At 46.5% G+C, this 24,505-nt stretch overlaps 1 protein-coding gene across 3 annotated transcripts in view; it reads right to left on the bottom strand.

Moving 5' to 3' along the window:
• Positions 1-3,174: 3,174 nt before the first annotated feature.
• Positions 3,175-24,505, bottom strand: part of HIP1R (huntingtin interacting protein 1 related) — a 63,669-nt gene continuing 42,338 nt past the window's right edge. For all 3 annotated transcript variants that reach the window (XM_081892771.1, XM_081892770.1, XM_081892769.1), the window contains exons 14-32: positions 23,113-23,296; positions 22,256-22,344; positions 21,749-21,865; positions 21,111-21,212; positions 18,677-18,871; positions 17,677-17,824; positions 17,027-17,113; positions 15,492-15,599; positions 14,510-14,646; positions 13,428-13,538; positions 12,491-12,549; positions 10,938-10,968; positions 10,587-10,649; positions 9,935-10,035; positions 9,721-9,826; positions 8,054-8,177; positions 6,697-6,758; positions 5,367-5,567; positions 3,175-4,265 (exon numbers count right to left, since the gene is read on the bottom strand). In XM_081892771.1, coding sequence (XP_081748897.1) covers positions 4,227-4,265; positions 5,367-5,567; positions 6,697-6,758; positions 8,054-8,177; positions 9,721-9,826; positions 9,935-10,035; positions 10,587-10,649; positions 10,938-10,968; positions 12,491-12,549; positions 13,428-13,538; positions 14,510-14,646; positions 15,492-15,599; positions 17,027-17,113; positions 17,677-17,824; positions 18,677-18,871; positions 21,111-21,212; positions 21,749-21,865; positions 22,256-22,344; positions 23,113-23,296 — 2,064 coding nt within the window. In that variant the 3' untranslated portion in view covers positions 3,175-4,226. The remainder of the gene's footprint in view (positions 4,266-5,366; positions 5,568-6,696; positions 6,759-8,053; positions 8,178-9,720; positions 9,827-9,934; positions 10,036-10,586; positions 10,650-10,937; positions 10,969-12,490; positions 12,550-13,427; positions 13,539-14,509; positions 14,647-15,491; positions 15,600-17,026; positions 17,114-17,676; positions 17,825-18,676; positions 18,872-21,110; positions 21,213-21,748; positions 21,866-22,255; positions 22,345-23,112; positions 23,297-24,505) is intronic.

A 24,505-nucleotide genomic window follows, 5' to 3' on the forward strand; every position in this document is an offset into this window, starting at 1 on the left:
TTAGCAGCAATAACTTGAACTAATCTTTTCATTGTGGAGTAATTTTGGCCCACTCTTCTTTACAATGTTGGCATTTGTTTATGCATAGTTCTCTTAAGGTCCTGCCACAGCATTTCATTTGAGTTGAGGTCTGGACTTCCAACTGGGCCAATGCAACACCTTGATATGTAAAACCACAGAATTCAAAGAGGGTGTACTTTCTTTTCTCCATGAGTGTACATTGTGCGATTGCTGCTCAGTAAAGTACCACTTTGCCGCTTTGCTTTCCTCTCCCATTGACAAGGATGGAAAAAAGTGACTGAGCCACCTAGTTAACCGTCAAAAGGGAAATGTACCGTACTTTTCGCACCATAACACGCAGTTTTTCCCCCTTAAAAAGTAAAGGGAAATGTGTGTGCGTGTTATGGAGCGAATGCAGGCAGGAGGAGCCGCTCTTGCTGGCTGTTCGGCAGCCTCTTTTCCTCCGCTTGGCTCCCTGAGAAGCCGGCAACAGCTGAGCAACAGCTGAGTGTCGGGAGACAGCCTCTCTCCCTCCTGTCTGCCTGCTCTATGGCTTTTTAGCGAGGTGGGAGAAGGGAGGCAGCTTGGAAGCCGGCAAGAGCTGCCTGCAGCGTGTAAAAGCCAAGGTGGGAGAAGGGAGACAGCCTCTTTTTCTCAGTGTCTGCCTGCTCTATGGCTCTCCCTTACACACATGTAAGTGGTTCTTACTCTGCTTTCTTTACAATGAGCTGGAAGGAGGGACAAAGAGGGCATCCCCTTCCGTCCCTCCCCCAGCACCTCACCGGTAAATTCAAACAAAGCAGCTTACAAGGCTCGTGTCCCTGCATCTCCTCCTCTTTTTGCTTCGGTTCGAGGCAAGGCAGCTGCACAAATGTGAGTTCCCCCTCTCTCTTCCTTCCCTCCCTCCCTCCCTCCCTCCCTCTTCCATCTTCAAAAATATTGGGGAGACAGCCAGGTAAGCCCCACTCACATACCACAATGGGGGATGGGGGATGACTCCCTCAAATATTTAATGGGGGGGGTGAAGGCACCTAGGCCCATAGGAGTTAGCTGCTTTGCCTAGGACAAATGTGAGCTCTCAATCTCTCTTCCCTCCCTCCCTCCCTCCCTCCCTCCCTCCCTCCCTCCCTCCCTCCCTCCCTCCCTCCCTCTTCCAATTTCAATAACATATTGGGGGGGCAGGTACAGGTAAGCCCCATCTCACAGACTGCAATGATCTCAAGACAAAGTGCATGCACACTGGTACCTTATATGAATGGCAATGCCCATCAGCATGGGGGGAGGATGGCTCCCTCAAATATTTAATGGAGGGGGTGAAGGCACCTAGGCCTATAGGAGTTGGCTGCTTTGCCTAGGACAAATGTGAGCTCTCAATCTCTCTTCCCTCCCTCCCTCCCTCCCTCCCTCCCTCCCTCCCTCCCTCCCTCCCTCTTCCAATTTCAATAACATATTGGGGGGGCAGGTACAGGTAAGCCCCATCTCACAGACTGCAATGATCTCAAGACAAAGTGCATGCACACTGGTACCTTATATGAATGGCAATGCCCATCAGCATGGGGGGAGGATGGCTCCCTCAAATATTTAATGGAGGGGGTGAAGGCACCTAGGCCTATAGGAGTTGGCTGCTTTGCCTAGGACAAATGTGAGCTCTCAATCTCTCTTCCCTCCCTCCCTCCCTCCCTCCCTCCCTCCCTCCCTCCCTCCCTCCCTCCCTCTTCCAATTTCAATAACATATTGGGGGGGCAGGTACAGGTAAGCCCCATCTCACAGACTGCAATGATCTCAAGACAAAGTGCATGCACACTGGTACCTTATATGAATGGCAATGCCCATCAGCATGGGGGGAGGATGGCTCCCTCAAATATTTAATGGAGGGGGTGAAGGCACCTAGGCCTATAGGAGTTGGCTGCTTTGCCTAGGACAAATGTGAGCTCTCAATCTCTCTTCCCTCCCTCCCTCCCTCCCTCCCTCCCTCCCTCCCTCCCTCCCTCCCTCCCTCCCTCCCTCTTCCAATTTCAATAACATATTGGGGGGGCAGGTACAGGTAAGCCCCATCTCACAGACTGCAATGATCTCAAGACAAAGTGCATGCACACTGGTACCTTATATGAATGGCAATGCCCATCAGCATGGGGGGAGGATGGCTCCCTCAAATATTTAATGGAGGGGGTGAAGGCACCTAGGCCTATAGGAGTTGGCTGCTTTGCCTAGGACAAGTGCGAGCTCCCCCCCTCTTCCTTCATCACTGTATTGGAGATACCATACATTACTGACAGTTCCTTCATTCACGTGGTTACAAAGCACGGATCCACATGGATCCTCAGGATTTTTGCATTGGGCTACCCCAAACTCATCGTTAGATCACATGTCTGTGGCCACAGCATGAACCACAAAAATCATACATCCACTGTTTTGTTTAGAATATTTTTTTTCTTGTTTTCCTCCTCTAAAAACTATGTGCGTGTTATGGTTGGGAGCGTGTTATAGAGCGAAAAATACGGTATTACCTTGAAATATGTTAACTATGCAGATAACTGCTTCTGTGCTGAGGCTGGTTTGACTTTGTAAAAGAATACTGCACCATTTAATTTTGACAGCTACCACTGTTGGAACGTCAAGGCAAGAAATAACCCATTTGTTTTCTCAGACATTCACACAGCAATTTCAGTATCCTAACACACCACTTGTCTTATTTTATTGCTTATGTACAAGAATACCACAAAGTGTAAACAAATCAAGGCAGACTTCCAGCTATTTGCTTAAAATGTCATTGTTTTTGCTAGTAGAAACACTCCAAAGGAGAGGATAATTATTTTGTGGTACTAAAGTCCTTTGCAATTTGCAGGTACAACGAGCACCAAAAATAATGGCCATGGTTCAGTTCCAATAGCAGAAATCTTGCTCTGGCTACAATTCTACTAGATACACTTGGCAAGAACAATGTCCCAGTGAAGCTACCTTTATATAGAGTCGGCCTGAAGGACTGAACTTGGCAGTTGTAAAGTACCTGCTCAGCAATATCATTAATGGCTTAAATGGAGAAACCAAGCTGGACAACTTGGTAGAGAAGAGGCCCATATGTTGAAGCCAGACAGCTTCAAGGAGGTGGTACTAAGTAATAGTTGTAAAAATATGATCTAGAAAAATATCAGGAAAACAGAACACTGAACAAGGTTTCAGGCAATTAATCCATTTTAATAAGCTAAATAGTCCTATTAAAATTTAGCATTTGGTTCATTTCCCACCCCCTTAGCTTTCCTATAAGTTGCAAATCCTCCTGCTCCCCCCCCCCCCTATTAAATGTCAAACTCTACAACTGTTTCCATCAATAATTGTGATAGGAGTTGGGTGGTTGTCGTTTTTTACATTTTATTCCTAAATTGGAATTTTATAACCTTAAACCAGTGTAGACTTTTTCTCTGCTTGCAGTGCTTCTAGAAGTTGTCAAACCTTTCTGTACAGTAAATAAATCCTATTCCTTTTTAATACATATACAAAAACTGACAGTCTAAAAAGATTGTTATCCTTTTCAGAGTTTTCATCCTGGGGGAAACATTTTTCAGCCTGTAGGATAAACACTACAAAGAAATCCAAACAGCCTACTTAAAGGGGAGGGGGTCACATTTCTTTAAAAAGGCTCCTGTAGTACAGTGATAGGTACACCAACGTTTACTCGAAACAGCACAAGATTCCTATTGCTTATAAATAACTGATATCCACAAAGTAAACTTTCTCCCCTCACCCTCCCCATTCTTCCCATTTAGGATCTGTGTTCCACATAGGTAACAGGCAGCCTACAGTTGCTTTAAGAAAGCAGTCGTTCTAATCCTACAGATCAGGTCAAGCTATACAATTCAAAGGTACCTTTGCTTCTTTCTTGGTCAAGGAAGTAAGTTTTCAGTGTAAAGGCAATGCCAGACACAAGGCAACTGAGGATTTATCCAATCTGTATCTGTTTAAAACACAGACATTTTTAAATGTTGGAATGTCTATAGTTCAGGGCCTTCCAGAGCAGCCCCTTCTCTGTGGAAAGGCAAACAGTCTTTGAGTCTTCCGCCCAGAAATCTGTTGCTTGGAGCCTGCAGGAAAACAGGCAAGGCACAGTGCCTGAACCCCTCTGGGCAGCAGGAAGGAGAATCAAGCTGGCTAGAAGCTGAATCCCACATGCCCTTTGCTCCTGCTGCTGTTTTCTTCCTTTCCAGGTTGAGTCGTTTGCCATTTACACCTTAGAAGTTGACAACATGTGCCTGGAACACACCGTCCTCCTGGACCAGGTACAGAAAATGATAAGATATGGATCATTACTACCCAACTAACAGAAATTTTAATGCAATGAGATTTAACCAATCTATTTGTGGCAACTGTTTTAAGACACACACTGTTTTTGGATGACGCATGTCAGTTCTATGCGCTTGAGACTAGAGGGGATGCTTTTAAGGCAAAATCTTGTGTCCAATTAAGTTAGGGATGTATCAGTTAGTTAATGGAAAACAGTTGTTGCCAGCCCTCAAGCTGATGCCCTCCAACGATCCAAAGGGCAGGAGTGATAGGGCCTGGAAAGGGTGTCCTGTAGCCTGGATGGTGTACTATAAATGAACACGAAGAAGCTCCCTCTAGCTTGTGACCCTTTCAGTAGGAGTAGCCCAGAGGATTATTCCAAAAGTCCAGCATCTTGCATCTTCCACCCCAGGAGGTTCACAGCCTTCTAATGTTTCTCTGTTGCCTCTAAGCATGGAGGCACTATAGCCCAAGGGCATGAGGAACTGTGGTGGTCCTCCAGAGGCTTTTGGTCTCCCAGCCCACATGGCCAGGGATGGTGGGAGCTGAGGTCCAGCAGTTGCCCACCCTTGCCACAGCTTGTGAACGGCTGTGTTTTCTCATTCAGCAAATGGCAGTTATCTTGGGGCAGCAGACTGCACAGACTCGATGTGTGAAGAAATACTTTCCTGTATTGCTGATTTCAGTTTCACTGGGGTGACCCCAAATTTCTAGTATTATAGGAGAGGTAAGGCAGTTTTGTTTTAAGGCAGCTTTGGTTGCCATTCTACAGACACTATTACGTTCCTCAGTCTCCCTTTAGCCACTGCAGAGATCTTCTGCACCCTCCACAGTATTATGCACACTGCCTGGGAATCACCATTTTTGTGGCAAGCTCCAGAGGATTCCTCAGATGGGAAATCTCAATTTGGCTTCTCTACGTGAATCCCGTACAGCCGTGACAAACATGCACTTATCCTGGTAATGAATGATTCACATAAGCTTGCTAGCCTCATAATGTTTTCTGGGCCTGACTGCTGTGAAAAGGCTGTTGCTTTCCCCAACCACGCACACCCCTTGTTTGTTCTGCGGCTGAAAGTATACTGTACCTCACAGGCTGGCTTCAGGGACTGGACAGGCTTCTGAGCAACCGGAGGCTTCTTTAAGCTGCCTGGCTTGCGGGCAACTGTTGGTTTCCCCCCTTCTGCGCTCTCATAGTCAATACCAGCCAAGGCATAATGCTGCCTTCGCAGCTCACCAAGACGAAGCCTCTCATTCTCCAGGGTCTTTTCCAACTCCAGCACTTTCACCTGCAACAAGCAACATTCTCTGTTGAGCTATGGGGAGTGAGAAATATCAAAGACACCCCACTTCTTATGCTGCTGTTGAACATAAGTCACTGTTGCTAAGGTCACATGTTATCCATAGATCTACTCCCATGGACCAGAGTGCGGGAATATTTCTAACTTGGCCTCTCTACTCCCAGGTGGCCAAAAGGTCTCCCACTGCTGCCTTTTCTCCTCCTTATGCCTGGAATTGCATCCACACAGCCCCACACGTGCCCCACACCTCATTTTCTCAACTGCCTTGTCTTCCGTGGCACAACTTGGAATAGGGTCTGGGGAATAGGTTTGGAGAATAGGATCTGGGGACCAAGTACTGTATTTTTCCATCTATAGGATGCCCCCATGTATAAGACGCCCCTTATTTTTGACATTATTTTTTAGGGGGGGAAATTAGTCTTACACACGGAAAAATATGGTATGTGTAGCTGAACGAAGACACACTATTCTCATTTACCCCTGCTTCTCCATGCTCTGTTGTCTGCCCTGTGATATTCAAACTGTAGTATCCCCTTGGCTGTTATGTGTTACTAAAACATTCAGAGTCCACCTCCTGCTCAGCTTGTTCAACTGGTTTGGCCCATGCGAAACTCTCATCACCCCCAGCCATGCTGGTTGGGGCTGATGGGAGTTGTAGTGCAAAACAGCTGGAGGACACCAGCATCTGAAAGGCTAGTTGTGTCTCCAAGCTCTGCCAGCTGTAACTGACATGCTGAAATCAAGCCACTGTTGTGGGAAAAGGTAAGGTTTAGAGTAGATGGACAGATCCGGCTACTGGGCAAGGAGAGTCAAGCTCAACCTCTGTAGCCTTAAATACGGAGGGAGGAGGCAGCAGCTGCCCATTCTTATTAAGGCTTGCTTTCAACTCACTCTTCAGCAAACAAATCATGGCTTACATAACACCAGTATGAAACCCCAGTCTGCATGGCCTATTTAAAGACGTCCCATTGACGACATCTCATCCCTCAGATGCTCAAGGGGCAGTTGGCTCTTGTGTGAGAGCCACTTTGGGAACTATTAACCCAGCTTCTATTTTATACTTCCCCAGGAATCTTCTCAACACTTCCCCTGTTTTTCCAAAGAACCCAAAGAGCACCTGTGTCTCCATTTCCTCCATCTTAAGTTTGATTAAGGACATTCCAGAGAAGTCCATGGTCTCTGAAAGGAAGAGAAAAGCAAGTTTGTTTTAGAAACTACATATGTTTTCAGCAGGGAGGTAGGGGGCATTTTTTAAAACTGAAAAGTTGCCACTTTCTGCTACCCTAAACCCAGCCCCTCACCCAGTGTGTTCTTGCTTCAGTAGGAGTGCTGAGCAACTTAGTATGTAGCAGGAAAGACTGGAAACCTTCACCATTTTGAGCAATAACAGCATTTGGGGAAAGCCTTCTGTGATTGCACATTTTAGAAAAGCCTCTTGCTGTTCAATAGAACATATTTGCCCCCAACACATCTGGTCCGATACACGAGGCAGTTCAATGAAGTTCTGCCTCCATCTCCCTGGAAGTTGCACATGGCACCAAGCATAAAACTTCACAGCTATAAAATGGCTAGGCAGGGGTTTTTTTATATGCAAAATAACTCCTATCTCATGAACAGCTTAGTAGTTTCTTTTTGAGAACCACAGAAGACAAGATGGGCCAGACCAGAGGCTAGCCAGATGCCTCTAGAGGGGAAGCCCACAAGCAGGACAGGAGTGCAGTCACCCTCCCCCACCTGTGTTCCCCAGGAACTCAGAGGCACAAGGCCAGCTCCATAGAGCCAGCATGACTAGTCTTTATGGATAGCCGCCTCCTTTATGGAACTGCCTAATCCCCTTTCAAAGCTACCTGGGTTGGTGGCCTACACCACATTTTGTGGAAGCAAATTCCACAGTTTATCACACAGTGTGCTGTGTAACATAACGTAATAAAAAACAAAGTCCCTATTAAGTGCCCGTGGAGTCAGTCCAGTTCAGTGATTAAAGCACTGGTCTCACTCCAGAGAGACCCTCCTCTTACAGAGATCATCCAGATACCTATAGGAAGCCTGCAGGCAGAACCTGAAAGCAACAGCCCCCTCCCCACTTGTGCTTCCTTGCCACTATTTCCTCAGAAGTGAGTCTCAATGGTGCCTTACTTCCTGGTAACTGCATTTTAAGACTGCGGCCTGAATGGGTCCAGGATAGTCAGTTGCTCAGCCCAACCTACCCCACAGAGTTGTTGTGTGGATAAATGAGGAGCAGCGTGTACACCATCCTGAGTATGGATAAGAGTAATAAACAATACAGTAATACTCTGTCGGCCTTTCATATTAGCCCTGTTCTCCTCATGTCACACTTTCCTTCTCATAATTTTGCAAGCACCAGAAAGCCTTTAAAAAAGCATTTTCAAGAACGCAAGTCTGCCATTTCACGCTGCGTTTCCCACCACCTCCATGCCCAGCTCCACTGCCATGCCCTGACCCCAGTAGCTCACCTTTGTCTTCAACCTGCTCTTGGCCTGACTTTGTGGAAGCCACGACATTGGCAGCCATTTCATTGACCGTGCGCGAGCATTCCTGGAGCTTTCCTAGGTTTCTGCTGTGCTTCTCGGCTTTCACCTGCCAACATCAAGAATATTGCTTCTTTCAAATCTTTTGCCAGGTGTAGAGAAAACACAAGCAAAAAAGGTCTGCTAGTCCAACCTAAAGCTTTGAGCAGGAGCAGCAGCTTGAGGCCAGTTCATTTCAGAACCAGGGCTGTGTAGATACTTGTTACAGTAAAGCACTTGGAGGCAGAGCTTAGGATGCTGAAGAATCTCTGCTGTTTTATTTCCTAGTCTGCAGGTTAAGGACATAAGTCTTGTCCTGCTGCATCAGAGCAAAGGGCCATCTAGTCCCACATCCTGGATGGAAATCCTTCAAGAGAAGTGAGCAAAGGCACTCCTCAAAGTGGAGGCATTCAGCTGAGCACCACCAGAGAGGTAGGGAAGGAGCGTGCCATTCCACAGACATAAAAAGAGTCTTGCTGGATCAGACCAAAGGCCCATTTAGTCCACAACAGGACCCAAGTACAGCAACTCTCCCCAGCTGCAATTCCTAGCACCCACCTCAGATATTGGAGGTAGTACATATCCCTTATGGTTATCAGCACTGATAGCCTCAACCTCCTCTGTGAATTTGTGGAAACCAATGAGGAGTGAGGGTGGGGGAGAGAACTCTCCTTTGGTAGCTTACACCTTCATCTTTCCCCCAGAGCCAACCTCTGATAACTGCAGCCACTTTGCAAAAGTAGAGAGGCGAAAAAAGAGGATTGGCAGTGTGCTTTTTTCTGGGTTCAGGTTTGGGGCCTTGAGAACGAACCCAGGAAATGCAAAAAGCTTCAAATGAAGCTGGTAGCAGAGGAAAATGGTCCCCTGAGGGAACCACAGGTGGGGAAGCTTGCAGGCTTCCCACAGGCATCTGGTTGGCGTGAGAACAGGATGCGACATTAGATGGGCCATTGGCCTAATCCAGCAGGGGTCTTGCGGTGTTCTTATGAGTTATAGCCATTAAGCATATTTGTACCTGAGCATGTGGTCTAAACCACAAAGCCTAGGGCTTGCCGATCGGAAGGTCGGCAGTTCGAATCCCCGCAACGGGGTGAGCTCCCATTGCTCAGTCCCTGCTCCTGCCAACCTAGCATTTCGAAAGTAGATAAATAGGTACCACTCCGGCAGGAAGGTAAACCGTGTTTCTGTGCACTGCTCTGGTTTGCCAGCAGCGGCTTAGTCATGCTAGCCACATGACCCGGAAGCTGTCTGCAGACAAATGCTGGCTTCCTCAGCCTGTAAAGCGGGTGCCGCAACCCCAGAGTCATCTGCGACTGGCCTTAATGGTCAGGGGTCCCTTTACCTTTACTTATGTAGGAAGTTGCTTCTGCAAGGGGCTCTGGGCACACTAGAGCCTACTTTGGCAACAGAACCCTCACTCTACTCTCCTTTTCTCATTTGAGATTTGATTGGAAGTTTTAGGTACAGTCCTAAGAGCAAAAAGGGTTATCCAGAATTCTCAGCCCAATGCAAAGCATGCTGCTTCTGAGATGGGGCTGTAGGCATGTGAAATGCACCCAGTTCTGCACAGTTAGAGAAGCGTGCAGACTTATTTTTCCTTCTGGGATGATTACCTTGGAGGCAGCTACAAGCTGAGCTGTGCTGGCTGCGATTTCGTGCGAACAGACAATCAGTTCCTCATATTTGCCTGTGTGTAGGACAACTTTGTCCGCAGACTCTCTGAAGTGGGGAGCAAAAAGACACAGGATTAGTGAAGCCATTCCCTTGTGTTTCAATCCACAAAGCAAGTGGCTTGGAAAAGGAAGCCCAAGCAATTGAGATACCTACACAAGCTGTGTTGCTCCCCATCCCACGGCTTTAGAAGCAGAGATGAGTCCCTCCGTCCAACGAGAGTTCTTGGCATAAAACTCCTGCGGTGTTGCTGCCCCCTAGTGTTCCACAAGAGATAGGACACTTAGCTTTCACAGTAAGGCTGAGCTTTATTTGGTAAGCAAAACATGCTTCAAAATGGAAAAGATGATGCAACTCTGCCTGGAAAACACACCCTCTGGTAGCTTCTTCAAAGACTGGGGTGGCAGGTGTGCTTACTGAAAGGACACAAATGGGTAAACAAAGCCGCCTTATACTAGGGACGGATGCTCTCGAGCATGGATGGGGATCTTCTGGACCTCCAGGGCGTGCTAGATTCCAATCAGACCCAGCCAGCATAGCCAATGGTTGGGAATGCAATAAACACAGGTTCTCTTGTAGAGAAGGAAGAGGCATTATCTGAATAGCATTTGATATAGCTTTAAATGCTTCATAGAGGCCACGAGAAAACAGACAAAATCATTACTTGGGAGTCTTCAATCTTAAGTAATGCTGTGACACAAGGCGCTAGTGCAGCCCACATTTCCAGGCTCCTCCCTGCCAGATGTTCAGTGCCCCCCATACTTTTCATGCAAAGGAAGAACATAAGGTCCAAAAAGAACAGCCTCACCCTTCCACTTTCTACTATCTCCTTCTGTAAATGTGTAGATGTCATCACAAGAAGCCTGATTGCCTGAAAGAGACAAAAACAACAAACCACTCTGTTTAATAGAAGGAATTCCCTACGGCTTTAGGGATTCCAGTACAACAAAAGAGACCCTCCCCTCCAGACACAGTACAATACTTCTGAAACTTCCCTTAGTGGCAATGCTAACCTGAAATAAAAGGTCATGCTGAATATCTAGAGATCTTGCTAACCATGCAGTGTTGAACACCCTCCCGAGGTCCAGCCATCTGGTAACAGCTGGGTTTTTCAAGTACTTAGCTGGGTGGGGCTTTAATAAATTAGAAAGGCACTCACCTTCATCAAGTCTGTGCAAGAGTTCAAGATTCTGTGGGAAACAAAAAAGAAGATGCTTAACTCTATCAAAGGATTGACTAAACCCTAAAATTTGGAAATAACATTTTAAATAATGATGATTCTATTGTTGTTTGCATCTACACTACCAAGGGAAAACAGTTAAAAACCACTTTTTCTTGTTTCTCCCAAGGAACCTTGAAATTGATTCTCTGAGGGTGCACAGTAAACGAAAAAGCAGGGGGGTGGTTATTTCACTCTTCTCTTTGTTGGTGAATTGCTTCAATTCTTTCACCAGGGATCACTGCAATGCTGTTTGTGTTATGATCTAAAAAGAGGTAAACAGCCAGCACTGCAGCACCATCTACTAGGTAAAGGTAACGGTAAAGAACCCCTGGGTGGCTAAGTCCAGTCAAAATCACCGATCATCTCGCTTCAGGCTGAGGAAGCCGGCATTTGTCCACAGACAGCTTTCTGGGTCATGTGGCCAGCAGGACTAAATCTCTTCTGGTGCACAGAAGACTGTGAGGAGTGCCAGAGTGCACGGAAACACTGTTTATCTTCCCACCACATTAATCTACTTGCACTGGGGTGTTTTCGAACTGCTAGGTTGGCAGAAGCTGGAACAGAGAAATGGGAGTTCACCCCATCACGTGGATTCGAACTGCTGACCTTACAATCGATAAGTCCATGAGGCTCAGTGGTTTAGACCACAGTGCCACCTGCGTCCCTTTACCATCTAGTGACAGAACACAGCAACAGGACCCAAGAACATATTGAAGGGGAAAATAATCATGCACACTAACAGCGTCTCTCTTCCTTAGTTATCTGTGGCAAAGCCTCTTCAGTTCTCTGGAACTACACTACACTTATTGCACACAAACAAAACAAAAGCCAGGCGAGCTGAACCATGGGAAAAGAGACCCTTCAGTAAAAAGGAATCACCTCTACAGCACAGCAAGAGGTTATTCAGTAGCAAAACAAACAGGAAGACTCATGCTTCAGTTCAAACGCTGAGTGCTGGGGGTTCAGTCTGTGCCAACAATATTATGCAAATCCACATGCTCAAGGCATCAAACAGTGGATTGTTGCTTTTTATCCTCACAACAACCCTGCAAGCTTAGCAGCTTAGATCAAGAGAGATAACTACTTTCCCAAATATACCTTCCATATATACCTTCAGGGTGAGCTTCATGGCTGAAAAGTGATTTGAAATGTGATTGTATTGAAAACTCTTTGAATAAAGAAATACAGGTAGCAGATAAGAATGTAAGAACAGTCCTGCAGGGTCAGGCCAAAGGCCCATCATAGTCTTCCAGGCCTACAATATTGTTTCTGAGGCAAGATGGCCATAACTCATCATCATTACTACGACACTTAATTTTTTCAAAATCTCCAAGTGGTATTCCAAGTGTGCTCTCTCCAGGTCCCTGGCAAAAGTCTTTCCTATCTGTGTTATCATAAATTCTTTTTTAGCTAGAAGTGTTGCAAATGAAAAAGAAATGTAGCCCAAGTATAAATTACATCCTTGTGGATCTTTGATCCTGCAGACTCACCTTTCATTTACTTCTAATTTCACACCAGAACTCTCTATTCTGGCCTGATTCATCATTTCCTGCAGAAAAATCAAACAGAGCTTCATTCAGTCGGGCATCACCACAGGCCTGTAGTTAGGGTCTAATTGACAAAGGTCCTCCTGGTCTTTATAGCAGCCAGCAAGATGCTTCAAAGAAGCTGTTAAGCAGGACAATGATGCTGCCCCCCCACTGCCCTCTATTTAGCTATTGGGACTAATTGCCACTGACCTGCTTCTTTCTTCACAAACATATCCAATCGCCTTTTAAAGCCACCAACCAACCACTACATCTTGTGGCAGCTAAGTCCACCTATTAATCATTTATCTGGGTAATTTATATTTATTTGTTTCATTTAGGTAAATTATATACTGCCTGACACGTCAAAGAAAATTGCTAAGCAGTTTACTGCATTCTAAAAATATCACAAACAACAAGTCAAGCAGTTGTGTATTGAGCAGAGTTGTACTCTCCTTTTGCCACTCAAGTACTTCTCCACCCTTATGACACCTGCCCATTTTATTAAGTTTAACCAATGCTATTTTTCTAGAAAAAGAGGTTCCGAACTGAGTTCCATCTGAAAAAAAAGCTCCGAGTTCAACTACAGAGGCTCTAACTTAACTGGCCACAAGTGCTGTCAATTAGGGTGGTGGGAGAAAGGACAGGGTCTTCTTGGTGCAGCGGAACTCCCTTCAGAATGACAAAAGGCCTTCAAACATGTCTTGAAGACTTATTTGTTCAGTCTGCCTTACTTTATTGTTTTTATGCCCCCGATTCTTGAATCTTGGTAGTTGCTTACTATTCTGGGGTTTTTTCCACTCAAATGTATTTCAAGTGGATATGCTTTAGTTGCACACTGCCTTCCCTAAAAGGTTGACTATTAATAAAACAACCAACCAAACAAACAGGTTCATCTCACCTCTATCCTCCTGACCGCGTCTTCGATTGCAGCAGAGGTGGAGGCCATCTCTTTGTCAACCATGTCGCCAAGTTCTTCTTGCCGGATGTCTAAGCTTTTGGGCCTCAATTCCTGGTCAAAAGAGAAAGAGAGTCCTTAAAGGGGACACTTGGCTCAAATGGAAAAGAAGAAGAAGAAATTTTGTATACCCTGCCCAACTGACTGGATTTCCCCAGCCACTCTGGGAGGCTTCCAACAAAAATACAGCAAACAACAACTACTACTACTGCAACAAACATTAAAAGCTTCCTGAAACAAGGCTGCCTTCAGATATCTATGAAAAATTAGATAGTTGCTTAACTCTTTAACATCTGCTGGGAGGGCCTTCCACAGGAAGGGCACTACTGCTAAGAAGGTTCCCTGTAACTTCACATCTCACAGTGAGGGAACTGCCAGAAGGCCCTCAGTGCTGGACCTCATTGTCCGGGCTGAACGATGGGGATGGAGACGCTCCTTCAGCCATACAGGGCCGAAGCCATGTAGGGCTTCAAAGGTCAACAGCAACACTTTGAAGTGTTAAGAACCTGCAGTCCTCCATTCAAGTTTTTTGGGATTCCAAGTCCCCCTTGCCCAGCCAGCATGGCCTATGGCCAAGGACAATGTAGCTGAACAACATATGGAGCGCTGAAGTTTCCCCACCCCAGCATTACACAGCTAGCTGCTCTTTTACTGAAAGAAACCATTAGTCAACGGATACAAATTATAAGGAAGGAGGTTCTAACTAAATATTAGGAATAAGTTCTAGACAGCGAGTCACTCAACAGTGGAATGGACTCCCTTGGAAGGTGGTGTGCTCTCCTTCACTGCAGGTTTTAAAGAGAGGTTAGATGGCCATCTGTCAGCGACTCTTTACTTGTGATTCTTGCATTTCAGGGGCTTGGACTAGATGATTCCTTGGACCATCCAACTCTACAATTCTATGTTTTGCCTCCTCACTGCCATGGCCAAGTTAGGGAAGTGTAGAAGTACACTAATAAGCATAAATTGTGAGATTACCGTGTTCCCCAATGGATTTCCCCGCTCTATTCCTCAACTCTGTTTACCTGTCCCAGCTGAAGAAGTCCCTGCAGCCTCTTCCTCACGTCTGCCAGATCTGCTTGTCGGAGAGATTGCTTGTCTTTCAGCTTGCTCAGATAGTCCAGACTCTGCTTCCCACAGTCCCTGCAGGTTTCAGTCAATTCTGGCAAGAAGAAGAAAATAAAATAAAAACTACACACATACAAGGGAAACTAGCAAGACTGTGGGAAGCTCAGGAATAAGCCCATTTTTTAGCTTTCATTGGAGGAGCTACAGGAGAAGCATTTCAGAACAAATATGTGGAAGTCCTGAGGCTCAGGCTTTGGGAATAACAGATATTGCAGGATTGTGGGAGCTATGAGGATGTTGGCCTGATCTGTAATCTGGATAAGAGCCCACTGCAAGCCCCAAGGAAGAGCAGAGTTCATTACACACATTTTTTTAAGGGAATCCCTCAGAAACATGGATGTTATTCTTGCACATGACCATGCTTGTGTCTCCTTATCCCCATAGTAAGTTCTAGGATTATCACCCAATTACAGAAGCCTTCAGTGCTAAATTTATGAGTTTAGAGACCAATGAACATGCTCAAATTTGCACACAGTAAACACACCTCCTCTGTTTCCAGGGGCCACATGCCAGCAGTAGGCAAAAGTGGGCAAAGGAACAAATGTGGGTTTTTCCTTTGTATGGTAGGCTTGTTTCTACACATTCATGCCTCTCTTCCTCTCTATCCTCCCATCCAGGTATGCAAGAGGCATTCTTAGAGATCAAGGGCACATTCCAGCCAGGCAAAAGTTGCCCCTCCCCTGTTTAGAGGATGCATGAATGGATTGAAGAAGAAAAAAACCAGAAAGCAAAGAGGCGCTTTAAGTCTCCTGGTCCTTACACACTGGGTTCCAACCATTTCTAAAAGCCAGGTTTCACATTCAGGAAAATTATGTGAAAAGAGTTGCATCACTTCTGACTTCAGGGGTGGGGGAAAAGAACCTTTGCAAATTTACTCACTGTCTGCATGATCTGTGGGCGCCAGGTGGGAAGTGGCACTGCCATTCACAATGGTGTCTGCAGTCAGGTGGGCAAATTGGGCCAGAGCACCAACCAATCCAGTGACATCTAAGAAACGAAGAGAAATAGCAGGATGGAAATCCAGAAGCGGATCACAGGGATAACCCGTCTCATTTGAGATAAGCCCAGAGTGGCAGCATTCAGCAAAGCACCACAAGGAGCAGAGACCCTGAATTCTTCTCCAGGTTAAACATAGATTAACTTCAGTCCTGCTCTTCCCCCAGTTCTTCTCCCTTCTAACCCCACTGTAGCTCTGAACTGTGGCCATCCCATAAGAACATCAGAAGAGTTCAGGGGCCAATGTGCTCAAGATCTTTGTCATTTGGTCCAACTTCATTTTATACACAAATACAGCAGCTCAGGAATATCAGGTTAAACAGGGCTGTGCAAGTGTCTGGGTTTAGTACAGTTCAAGGTAGTTTAATCTGTTTTCAAATAACAATTCGTAATTGTTACAGTTCAGACCATGGAACCCTTTGCAATTGTAGACTACACATCCTCTTCCTCTTGATATGTTTTATTTTTGACTCCGCAAATCGCACAGCTGTTTCCTATACTTTATTGGCAATTGTGATAACTTATTTTTTTTAAAAAAATATTTCTTTCTTTCTTTATTCTGTAACTTGTTTGTTGTTATTAAAATTCAATGCAAAACATTTGAGAAGAAAGAAGAAAAAAGAATCAGAAGAACCCAGCGGCTGGTTCAGGCCAAAGGTCCAGCAACCTGGTTCTCACAGAGGCCAGCCAGGTGTCTCTGGGAAGCTCACAAAAAGGACCTGCACACAACAGCACTTTCCCCACCTGCATTCCCCAGCAACGGAAGGCACAGGCTTAACACCTCCAAGACTGGATAACTTGTGAGCAGTAGGGCTTTGCAGCTGCACCTTTTATTGACTCCATCCAAACCCATCCCACAGACCTAACCCCCCCCCCCCCAGGCTTCCTGCTTAGAACATAGATAAAAGTGCAAGGATTAAAATCAACCTCAAGCTTTACCACTTGATGAAATGTTCCATGTAGTCACCAGGCATTTACTGTATTTTTTGCTCTATAAGACTCACTTTTTCCCTCCCAAAAAGTAAGGGGAAATGTGTGCAAGCTTTATGGAGCGAATGCAGGCTGCGCAGCTATCCCAGAAGCCAGAACAGCAAGAGGGATTGCTCCTTTCACTGCGAAGCGATCCCTCTTGCTGTTCTGGCTTCTGAGATTCAGAATATATTTTTTTCTTGTTTTCCTCCTCCAAAAAGTAGGTGCATCTTGTGGTCTGGTGCGTCTTATAGAGTGAAAAATACGGTAGCTTTTCTTTTTTTTTGATGAGGGGGTCAGCGGGGGGAAGGGGGGAGAAACATTTGAAGAAACAACATTCGTGATGGCCGGAGAGGCACAATCTGTCTTTGCCAGCAACACCAGACTCCCTACACTCCCACCCTGCCCCACAAGTAGGAGAACTGCAGCGGCAACCCAGCAATGTTTACCTGCCGGGTTGGACAGGTAGCGCCCATGTCCACTTTCCACAGCGTTCACTGACTCCAGTGCTGCTTGTGCGCGGCCGACGAGGTAATCTGCAGAGAGAAAAGCAAGGGCAGAGAAGGAGGCCTATGAGAAAACAAGATCAAATGGACTCTCGTGCAGGTGCCTTTTGTGCCTTAGAAGCAGAGCCAGCTCCAGACTGAAGGAGCCTCAGCTGCCCGGTTTCCTCTGGCAGGCTCCCTCTTACATGCCTGGAAGGGGTTGTGGGGCTCAGCCCTGGCGGGATTCCTTGGCAGCGGCAGTGCTCCAAGACAGGCAGGCAACCAGGTCTGGGGCAGCTGCCATTTAAATGTCTCACAATGACCTCAATACAGCATCACTTGGGACATTGTAGGACATTGAAAAGGCAGCTCTCTCAGGCCTGGTTGCTAATTGGAGCATGGGGTGGGGGCTGGATTTGAGGCATCTCTGGGAGGGCCTTGGCCACTGCCTCAGGATTCTGAATGATGCCAGGCTTGCTTGAGAGGTTTACTCAAGGATTCCTGGGCTGTTACAAGGGACAGGAACTTGCTCTTCTTAAAAAATAGGTTAAGAAAAACAAAACAAAGCCAAGCTACTGTCAGACTCATCCATGCCCTTGGATCTTTAGACCTACCTGGTGAACTGGTGCATCGGATGTGCAAAGGATCGTCCAGCTTGGCAACGGCGTCCTGAATGATGCTCTCAGCCTCCTTCACTGTCCCTTGCAGGATGCTGAACTGCTCCTCCAGGAGTTTCTGCTGCAGGTTCTGCTCCTGACCTTTCTGTGCGATTGGCCCAAAGTGTTTAAGTTAACAGTGCCCTCCCGGGACCCACATACTCACTGCTCTGTCATGATCCAGACTGGGCAAAGGGGAGGCCTACAGTGCTGCTAACTGGCTCCCTCTCTCCATTGCTCAGCCCGCTGTTTCCCTTGCCTTCCCTAACCAGACAAAAGCTTTCCAAGGCTCAGTTGTGCCCAGTGCCTTTTGGGGACTGACAAGGAAGCTGATGGCAGGCGGAGCCACAGCCAATGAAGGGCAGAGCCAACGCATTCTAGTGTTGCCCCTGTTCTCATATGGACTCTTGTAATGGCGGTACTGGGAGGAAGGGGCCCTTCCAGACATCCTTGTCGTGCATTCATGATGGTTTGTGCTCATGAATATAATATACAATATAAGGGTGGTTATACATAACCCCATTTTCAATACTGTTCACACCTACAAAAGTTTCAGGGCAAACATCCTGCTTCATTTCCAATCAGTGCATGCCCTGTAACCTTCTGCAGAAATTCCTGTAACTTTTCATGCCACAAATGTTCTAGGGGTCCTTTTGCCTGACTTTTGCAGGAGCGCCCCTCAAAACAACAGTAATGCAGGAGCACTGGGGAAGCATCGCAGAATGGCTAATAAAGCGGAATGAAGTGTGGATGGTCCGGTATAAATTCACCACTAATGCACTATTATTGTGTCAATGACATGTTTCAGAAATACTAGAAAAAAGTGTATTCTGGGGAGGAGGAAGCTGATAGCAGGCAGGAGAGATCTGACAAAGCACAGAGCGAGCTGTCAGGGCAGCGTCCCACACACCCAATGGACCAGCCTCTGCTGCCAAGACTTCGTTTCTCCCTTGAGTACCTTTTCCAAGAGCTTCCCTTGCAGCTCCTGAACTTCCTTTACTCTCTTCTCTGCTTCCTGGCTCAAGAGCAGCTCCTTTTCTTGGATCAGGCCCTTTGTCGAGATGAGCTCACAGTCCTTCTCACTGACCACTTTCCTCAGTGTCTCCTTCTCGGCCTGGAGGGCTTCCAGTTGGGTGTTGAGGTCTGAACCGGCCTGCATGGAGGACAAGCGACCTGCTGGCTCACAGCTTCATTGCCCAGCTCTCCCGCTTCAGCTTGGCCCCACCCTCTCAATCACCTCCCCCTGCTAATGCGGTTTTTCACATGCTCATTGCCCTCTTCAATGACTTGGGTGGGAAGGCTTAAGAGGAGTTTCCTCCACCTAAACCACATGACCAAGAGGCTTAACAGGTGAAGGATTTGAGTTACAAACCTCAACTTTTGGTGAATTTGGGACAAGAAAAATGGGCTGTTTTAATCCCAGCTGGTTATTATCACAGCCTTCCAACAATTTGGTGCTCCAAACAAACACCAGTTTGAGTTCCTCTTCCATCCCCACCCCTTTTCCTTTTTACATCATGGCTTTTTAGATTGTAAGCTTGTGTTATTTCTAATGATTTCCAAGCTGCTCCATGAGCCTTTGCAACTAAAGTGCTGCATATAAATGCTGTGAATAAAATGAAAAAACAATAATGTCAGGACTGCCTCCAGGTCCCAGCTCACAGAGGACCAACGCCCAGTTGAATTAATGTACAAAAGTCTTTATTGAAGTTTAGTTTCCATTTCAAACCCCAGAGCGTGCAGCCCTACGTCTTGACTTCAGATCGGCGAAGTCCCCTCTGAATCACTACCCCTTCCACACCAGTTTAAGATCCTGGCCCGGCTCCACCTCCTGCGCTGTTCCTTCCTCCGCTGGGTCCTTCTGCCCCCTGGGGTTTCCTCCTTCCTGGACTCTTCTGACGCTGACCCTCCTGAGTCTTGCCCTTCCTTCCGGCGGGCTTTAGGACCTGGCTCCTCATCCGGGCTACCTGCTGTGCCGCTCGCCTGTACATTAGAACTTGGCGCGCGCGCCCAGCCGGTAACCTTCCTCCTGACCGTTCCCCCGCTCTCCGATGTGGGTGTGGTCAACCCTGACTCATCTCCTCTCGCTGGTGGCGAGAACACTGTTCCCGATTCCTGGGACTCCTCCCCCCTACTGTGCTCTGGTGGGGAAGCTGGTCCTGATTTCCAGCTGCTGCTCAAGGAGTCCCCGCTGGCCCCTTCCTTCTGGGGCTTCCCCTTTGGCACCCCCCTCGCCCTGGCCATGGGCGCTCCCTTCTGTGAGTCTTCCGATTCGCTGGTGAGACTCGTGGAATCTCTCTGACCACTGTCACTGCCTACTCCCCCCTCGGATTCCTCCTCCTCGCTCTCCATTTGTTCCCTCTCCTGTGTCTCTGCTCCTGAACCCCTGACAAATAAGCAATAAACAGTCTAGTATCTGGGCACATCAAAAGCATGAGATGAACTTCTCTAGAGAGTAGTGGAGAGCAGTAGTGTAGCATGGGGGGTGCAGGGGGGGCCGGCCGCACCGGGCGCACCATCTGGGGGGGGCGCGCTCGCACTCGCAGCTCTCTGCCCCCTGCTAAAATCCACGGGTTAGGGGGCGCAAATTACTTGCCTTGCCCCAGGTGCTGACAACCCATGCTATGCCACTGGTGGAGAGGGTTCTCAGGGGAGACACAACCAAAGCACCCTTAACATTGGGACAGTGCAAGATGAGCCACCTAAGGCAAAGGATTGTGCACAGCAGGGCAGCAAAGTGGAGACAGATGCCTCATGGCTTTTTGCAAGACAACCCACAGGAATACTCCCACTGCTCTTTTATGAGAGCCCCCACTATTTTATTTTATTTTTAATGCTGGCTTTTATTCCGAGTGGATGCTGTTTTAATCTGATTTATTTCAGGATTGAAATCCTACTTGACTATACCTACATATGCTCAAGGCAGCATACAAAGTTACAAAAGTTACATGCAGTCAAACAAGCTAAAGTAGAACTTGGAAACAACAACAAACAAAAGCAATATATAAGAAACACACTATATATAATTTAATATAGTTGTCAGCTGACTTCAAAGTTTTCTAAATTGAAAGGTGTCTTTAAAAAAAAGTTATACATAAATCTAACTCACAATGCATGGAGTTCTTTTGAATTAAATCATACTCAGAGCAGACCCACTGAAATTCATGGATCCAAGTTAGTCATGCCCATTAACGCCAATGGATCTACTCTGAGTATAGCTAACATGGGGTATAACCAATAAGGAGCTGCCCTGTATAAAAAAGGTACCTCTCAGTGGCTGATACATCAGAGACTCCTCAGTAGAGCATCATGTGGGAAGGGGAAACCACTGCAAGATTTTAACCCTCAGCCCCACAAACAACACAGGCCACAAACAACCCCAGCCTGCATACCTGCTTGGAACGGCTGAGAGACTGCTGAAGCTGAGCCAATTCCTCTTTCTTAGATTCCAGTTCTCTCTTCACCTGCTCCATCTGCAACATATGATCTTCTAACTACACAGAGGGAATCAAAGAGAAAGTGCATCCTTGTAAACATGTGCAAACTTTTCAAATGCCTCTGAGCAAATCAAGGTGGTGTGTGGCTGAGTTCTTAACACCACTGCATTTTGCAGTGCACCTAACTGCGCCCTCCAATATCTCTTCTTTAATGTCAACAAGGGGGGAGGAGCAGGAATCAGGGGCCTGGCACTACAAACTTGGGACTCAAGCTTGCTGAGCCATCCCTCAATTATGTCCTGAGCTGCGCCCAGTCTCCATGGTCACATTCACACCATACTGTTAAAGCACATTTAACACACCCTGCTTCTCCCCAAAGACCCCTGAGACCTGTAGTTTACCCCTCACAGGCCTACAATCTCACCCTTAACAAACTACAGTTCCCAGGATTCTTTGGGAGAAAGTTAGGTGCTTTAGATGTTTAGTACCAAACATTATCTCAGCCCACCCCTAGATCAAAAAAGCTACTCAGCAGTTTCTGAAGAGGGAGAGCCCTGCCCTGTTACAGGGGAAGAGAGATCAAAGCAGCAAACCTTCATTTCTGACTCCCGTTTGACTTGGTCCATCTGGAAGGCCAGCTGCTCCTTGACTAGGGCAACCTCCTCTTGGCTCTGTTGGGTAACTGTCAGCTGCTTGGCCGTGTCTGCATTCTTGGTATTAAAAAACATCAAACATATTTTAAGTATCATTTTGAGATTGCAGGGATAGTCTGTATGGCGCCTGGGTCCCTTCTAATTCTTGGGCCCTGGAGCCAGCGAGTACCATTGCTAGTATAGCAAAAGAAGTTGCTCTGTGCCTGAGAACAAATGGGTGGTAGTGAGAAAGACAAAAAGCCAGAGTTGTGTGTGCGAGGTGGGCTAGAAGCAGGCAGAAGCCAGAGACTTAGAGCCATGCTTGACTACTGCTGGAACCGAAGGCTGTGACTAAGAGAGAAGCCAGCCCTTGTGGATTGTGAATGCGGAGGTGCCCTCCCATCTTCTCCTGCATGGCAAATACCCAATGGAACAGTGTGTGAAGTTGGCAGCCAGCACTGTCATTACCTTTCTCAGGAGCTCTGCGTGTGTGTTGATCAACTCATTGTGCTTCTCCTTCAGCTTGATGTAGCGGGTTTCTGTGGCGCTGGCCTTCTCTGGAAAAAGGAATGAGATTGTCATGAGCTACATTCTCAGTCCAACTATTGAACCTTGGAAGCCATGGTGGGCAACCAGCTGCCTAGAAGAGCCTGTCCCAAGGAACAAGCGGCCTGCATGACAGCAAATGGGTTGTGGGTCCTGCCTTACAGATGACTGCCAACAGCCGTTGTAGCTTCCACAGGGTGCAGGACCATGAAGAAGTAATTTGTGCCATCAAAAACTGCTTCCCGCTGGTGGCCTGTTTGGGGTGGGTGTGTCAAAACTCAGGCAAAGAACACATGCTTTTTTATGCAGATAAACAGTCAGCAACATTTTCCAGTTAAAGGGACACATTTCCTTCTGGGCAGGCTTCCGCATGACAGTGGTGGCTGGGGCCACAGACAACAGCAGGCAGAGGAACAAATGTGAATTGCTACTTCTGTATAGAAGGCTAGCTTCTGCACACACTTGCACACCCCTCTCTATCCTCCATCCAGAGAAGGAAGAAGCAACATCAGAGCCCAAGGTCCCATTCCATAACCTAGTAGAAACACTCAGGGTTTGAAGCAGGGCCAGTGAGGGGCGTGGGGGGGCCTTGGGGTAGTTCCAGGGGCCAGGCAGAGAAATTGGAGGGCCATATCCGGACCCCAGGCCTGAGGCTCCCTATCCCTGAGGTAGACAGTGCCAAGTGCACACTCCTTAGCACAATAGATAGGATTTACTTATTATTGCTGTTTGAAAAGCACAGGTCAACACACAACCTGCTTTCCAAAGGCACCACCTACTTTCTGCTTCTAGGTAGAGCCCTCGACTCTTGTCTCCCTCCAGCTTTGCCTTCTGCAGCCTCTCCAGCTCATCCCGGAGCTGCTCGTTGTCCACCAGGGCCTTCTGCTTCTGCTTCCGCTGCTCTTCCACCTCCGCCTCCAGGCTGTTAATCTGGGCCTTCAGCTGAGTGATGTATCTCTGAGCCTGAGTATTGCAGCAAAACACATACAAAGCAATGGCTATAATGATGACAGCTCATGTGTTACCTCTTGTGCCCTTTGCTTCTGGGCTTCCCACACAGGCATCTTGCTGGCCACTGGGGGAAGCAGCAAGTGTCAATGTGGTGCAATGGTAAGAATGTCGGCCTGGGACCAAATCCTTACATGGCCATAAAGCTCACTGGATGCCAATCACCAACTCTCTGCCGAATTATTCAAGGCAAGCAATGCTCATTTAGCACTTGACATACAAAATCTCACAAGCGCATCTTCCCTACTCCCTAGCAGTAAAAATATAAAAATATAAATAATTATCAGTTTACTTCCTTTTCGTAGCACCCAAAGTAAGACATCTCACTTTAAAAAAAAATTATTTAATCATTTTTTCGATAAAACCGCAAAAAACACATACAACAAAACCATAATAATAATACAATTAGACAATTCAGATTTGAATACACTGATATACCTATGACTACACCTTTTTAAACAATATTTTCCCACCTCTCTCTCCTCCCCCTACTTCCCACCACTATCCGTCTTATCGCTTAAATTTTCGTTCCAGATTTCTTCATATTTATCCATTCTTATTTTGCATCGACATGCAATTCATTCGTATGTAGCTAATCTGTCCATATTATCAATCCATGTGCTCAATGAAATCTTTTTGCGGCTCTTCCAATTCATCAAAACAATTTTTTTTTGCTTCTAATATAGCATGGTACATCCATATTATTATTTTTTTTGACCCCTTGAAATCTCCAACATTTCTGGAATATAATTTAGAATTAAATTCAGTTCCCCTAAATAACTATTTCTTTTTATTACTCTTGCTATAAATATCCTCACCTTGCACCAAAATGATCTTATCATCGGGCAGTTAATCAACATATATACTGAGTTCGCCTTTTTACTCCCACATCTCCAGCAGTTGTCTGCACTTGTTATTTTCTTCTGGTATAGTTTTGCTGGGGTCCAGTGGACTCTGAATATTATTTTCTGTTGAACAAGTCTTAGTCTTAGATCCATAGAGGCTATTTCTGTTGATTTTATACTTGACTCCCATATATCATTTGTTATCTGTACCCCTAACTCTTCACTCCATTTTTGTTTATCATATTCTAAATAATTTTTCTTCCTGTTGAGTTGGGTTTTATATAGTGCAAGTATAGAGATTTTTGTTTTTGTTGCAGAG

This window comes from Podarcis melisellensis (assembly GCF_964234715.1).
Source record: "Podarcis melisellensis genome assembly, chromosome: 16".
NCBI lineage: Eukaryota > Metazoa > Chordata > Lepidosauria > Squamata > Lacertidae > Podarcis > Podarcis melisellensis.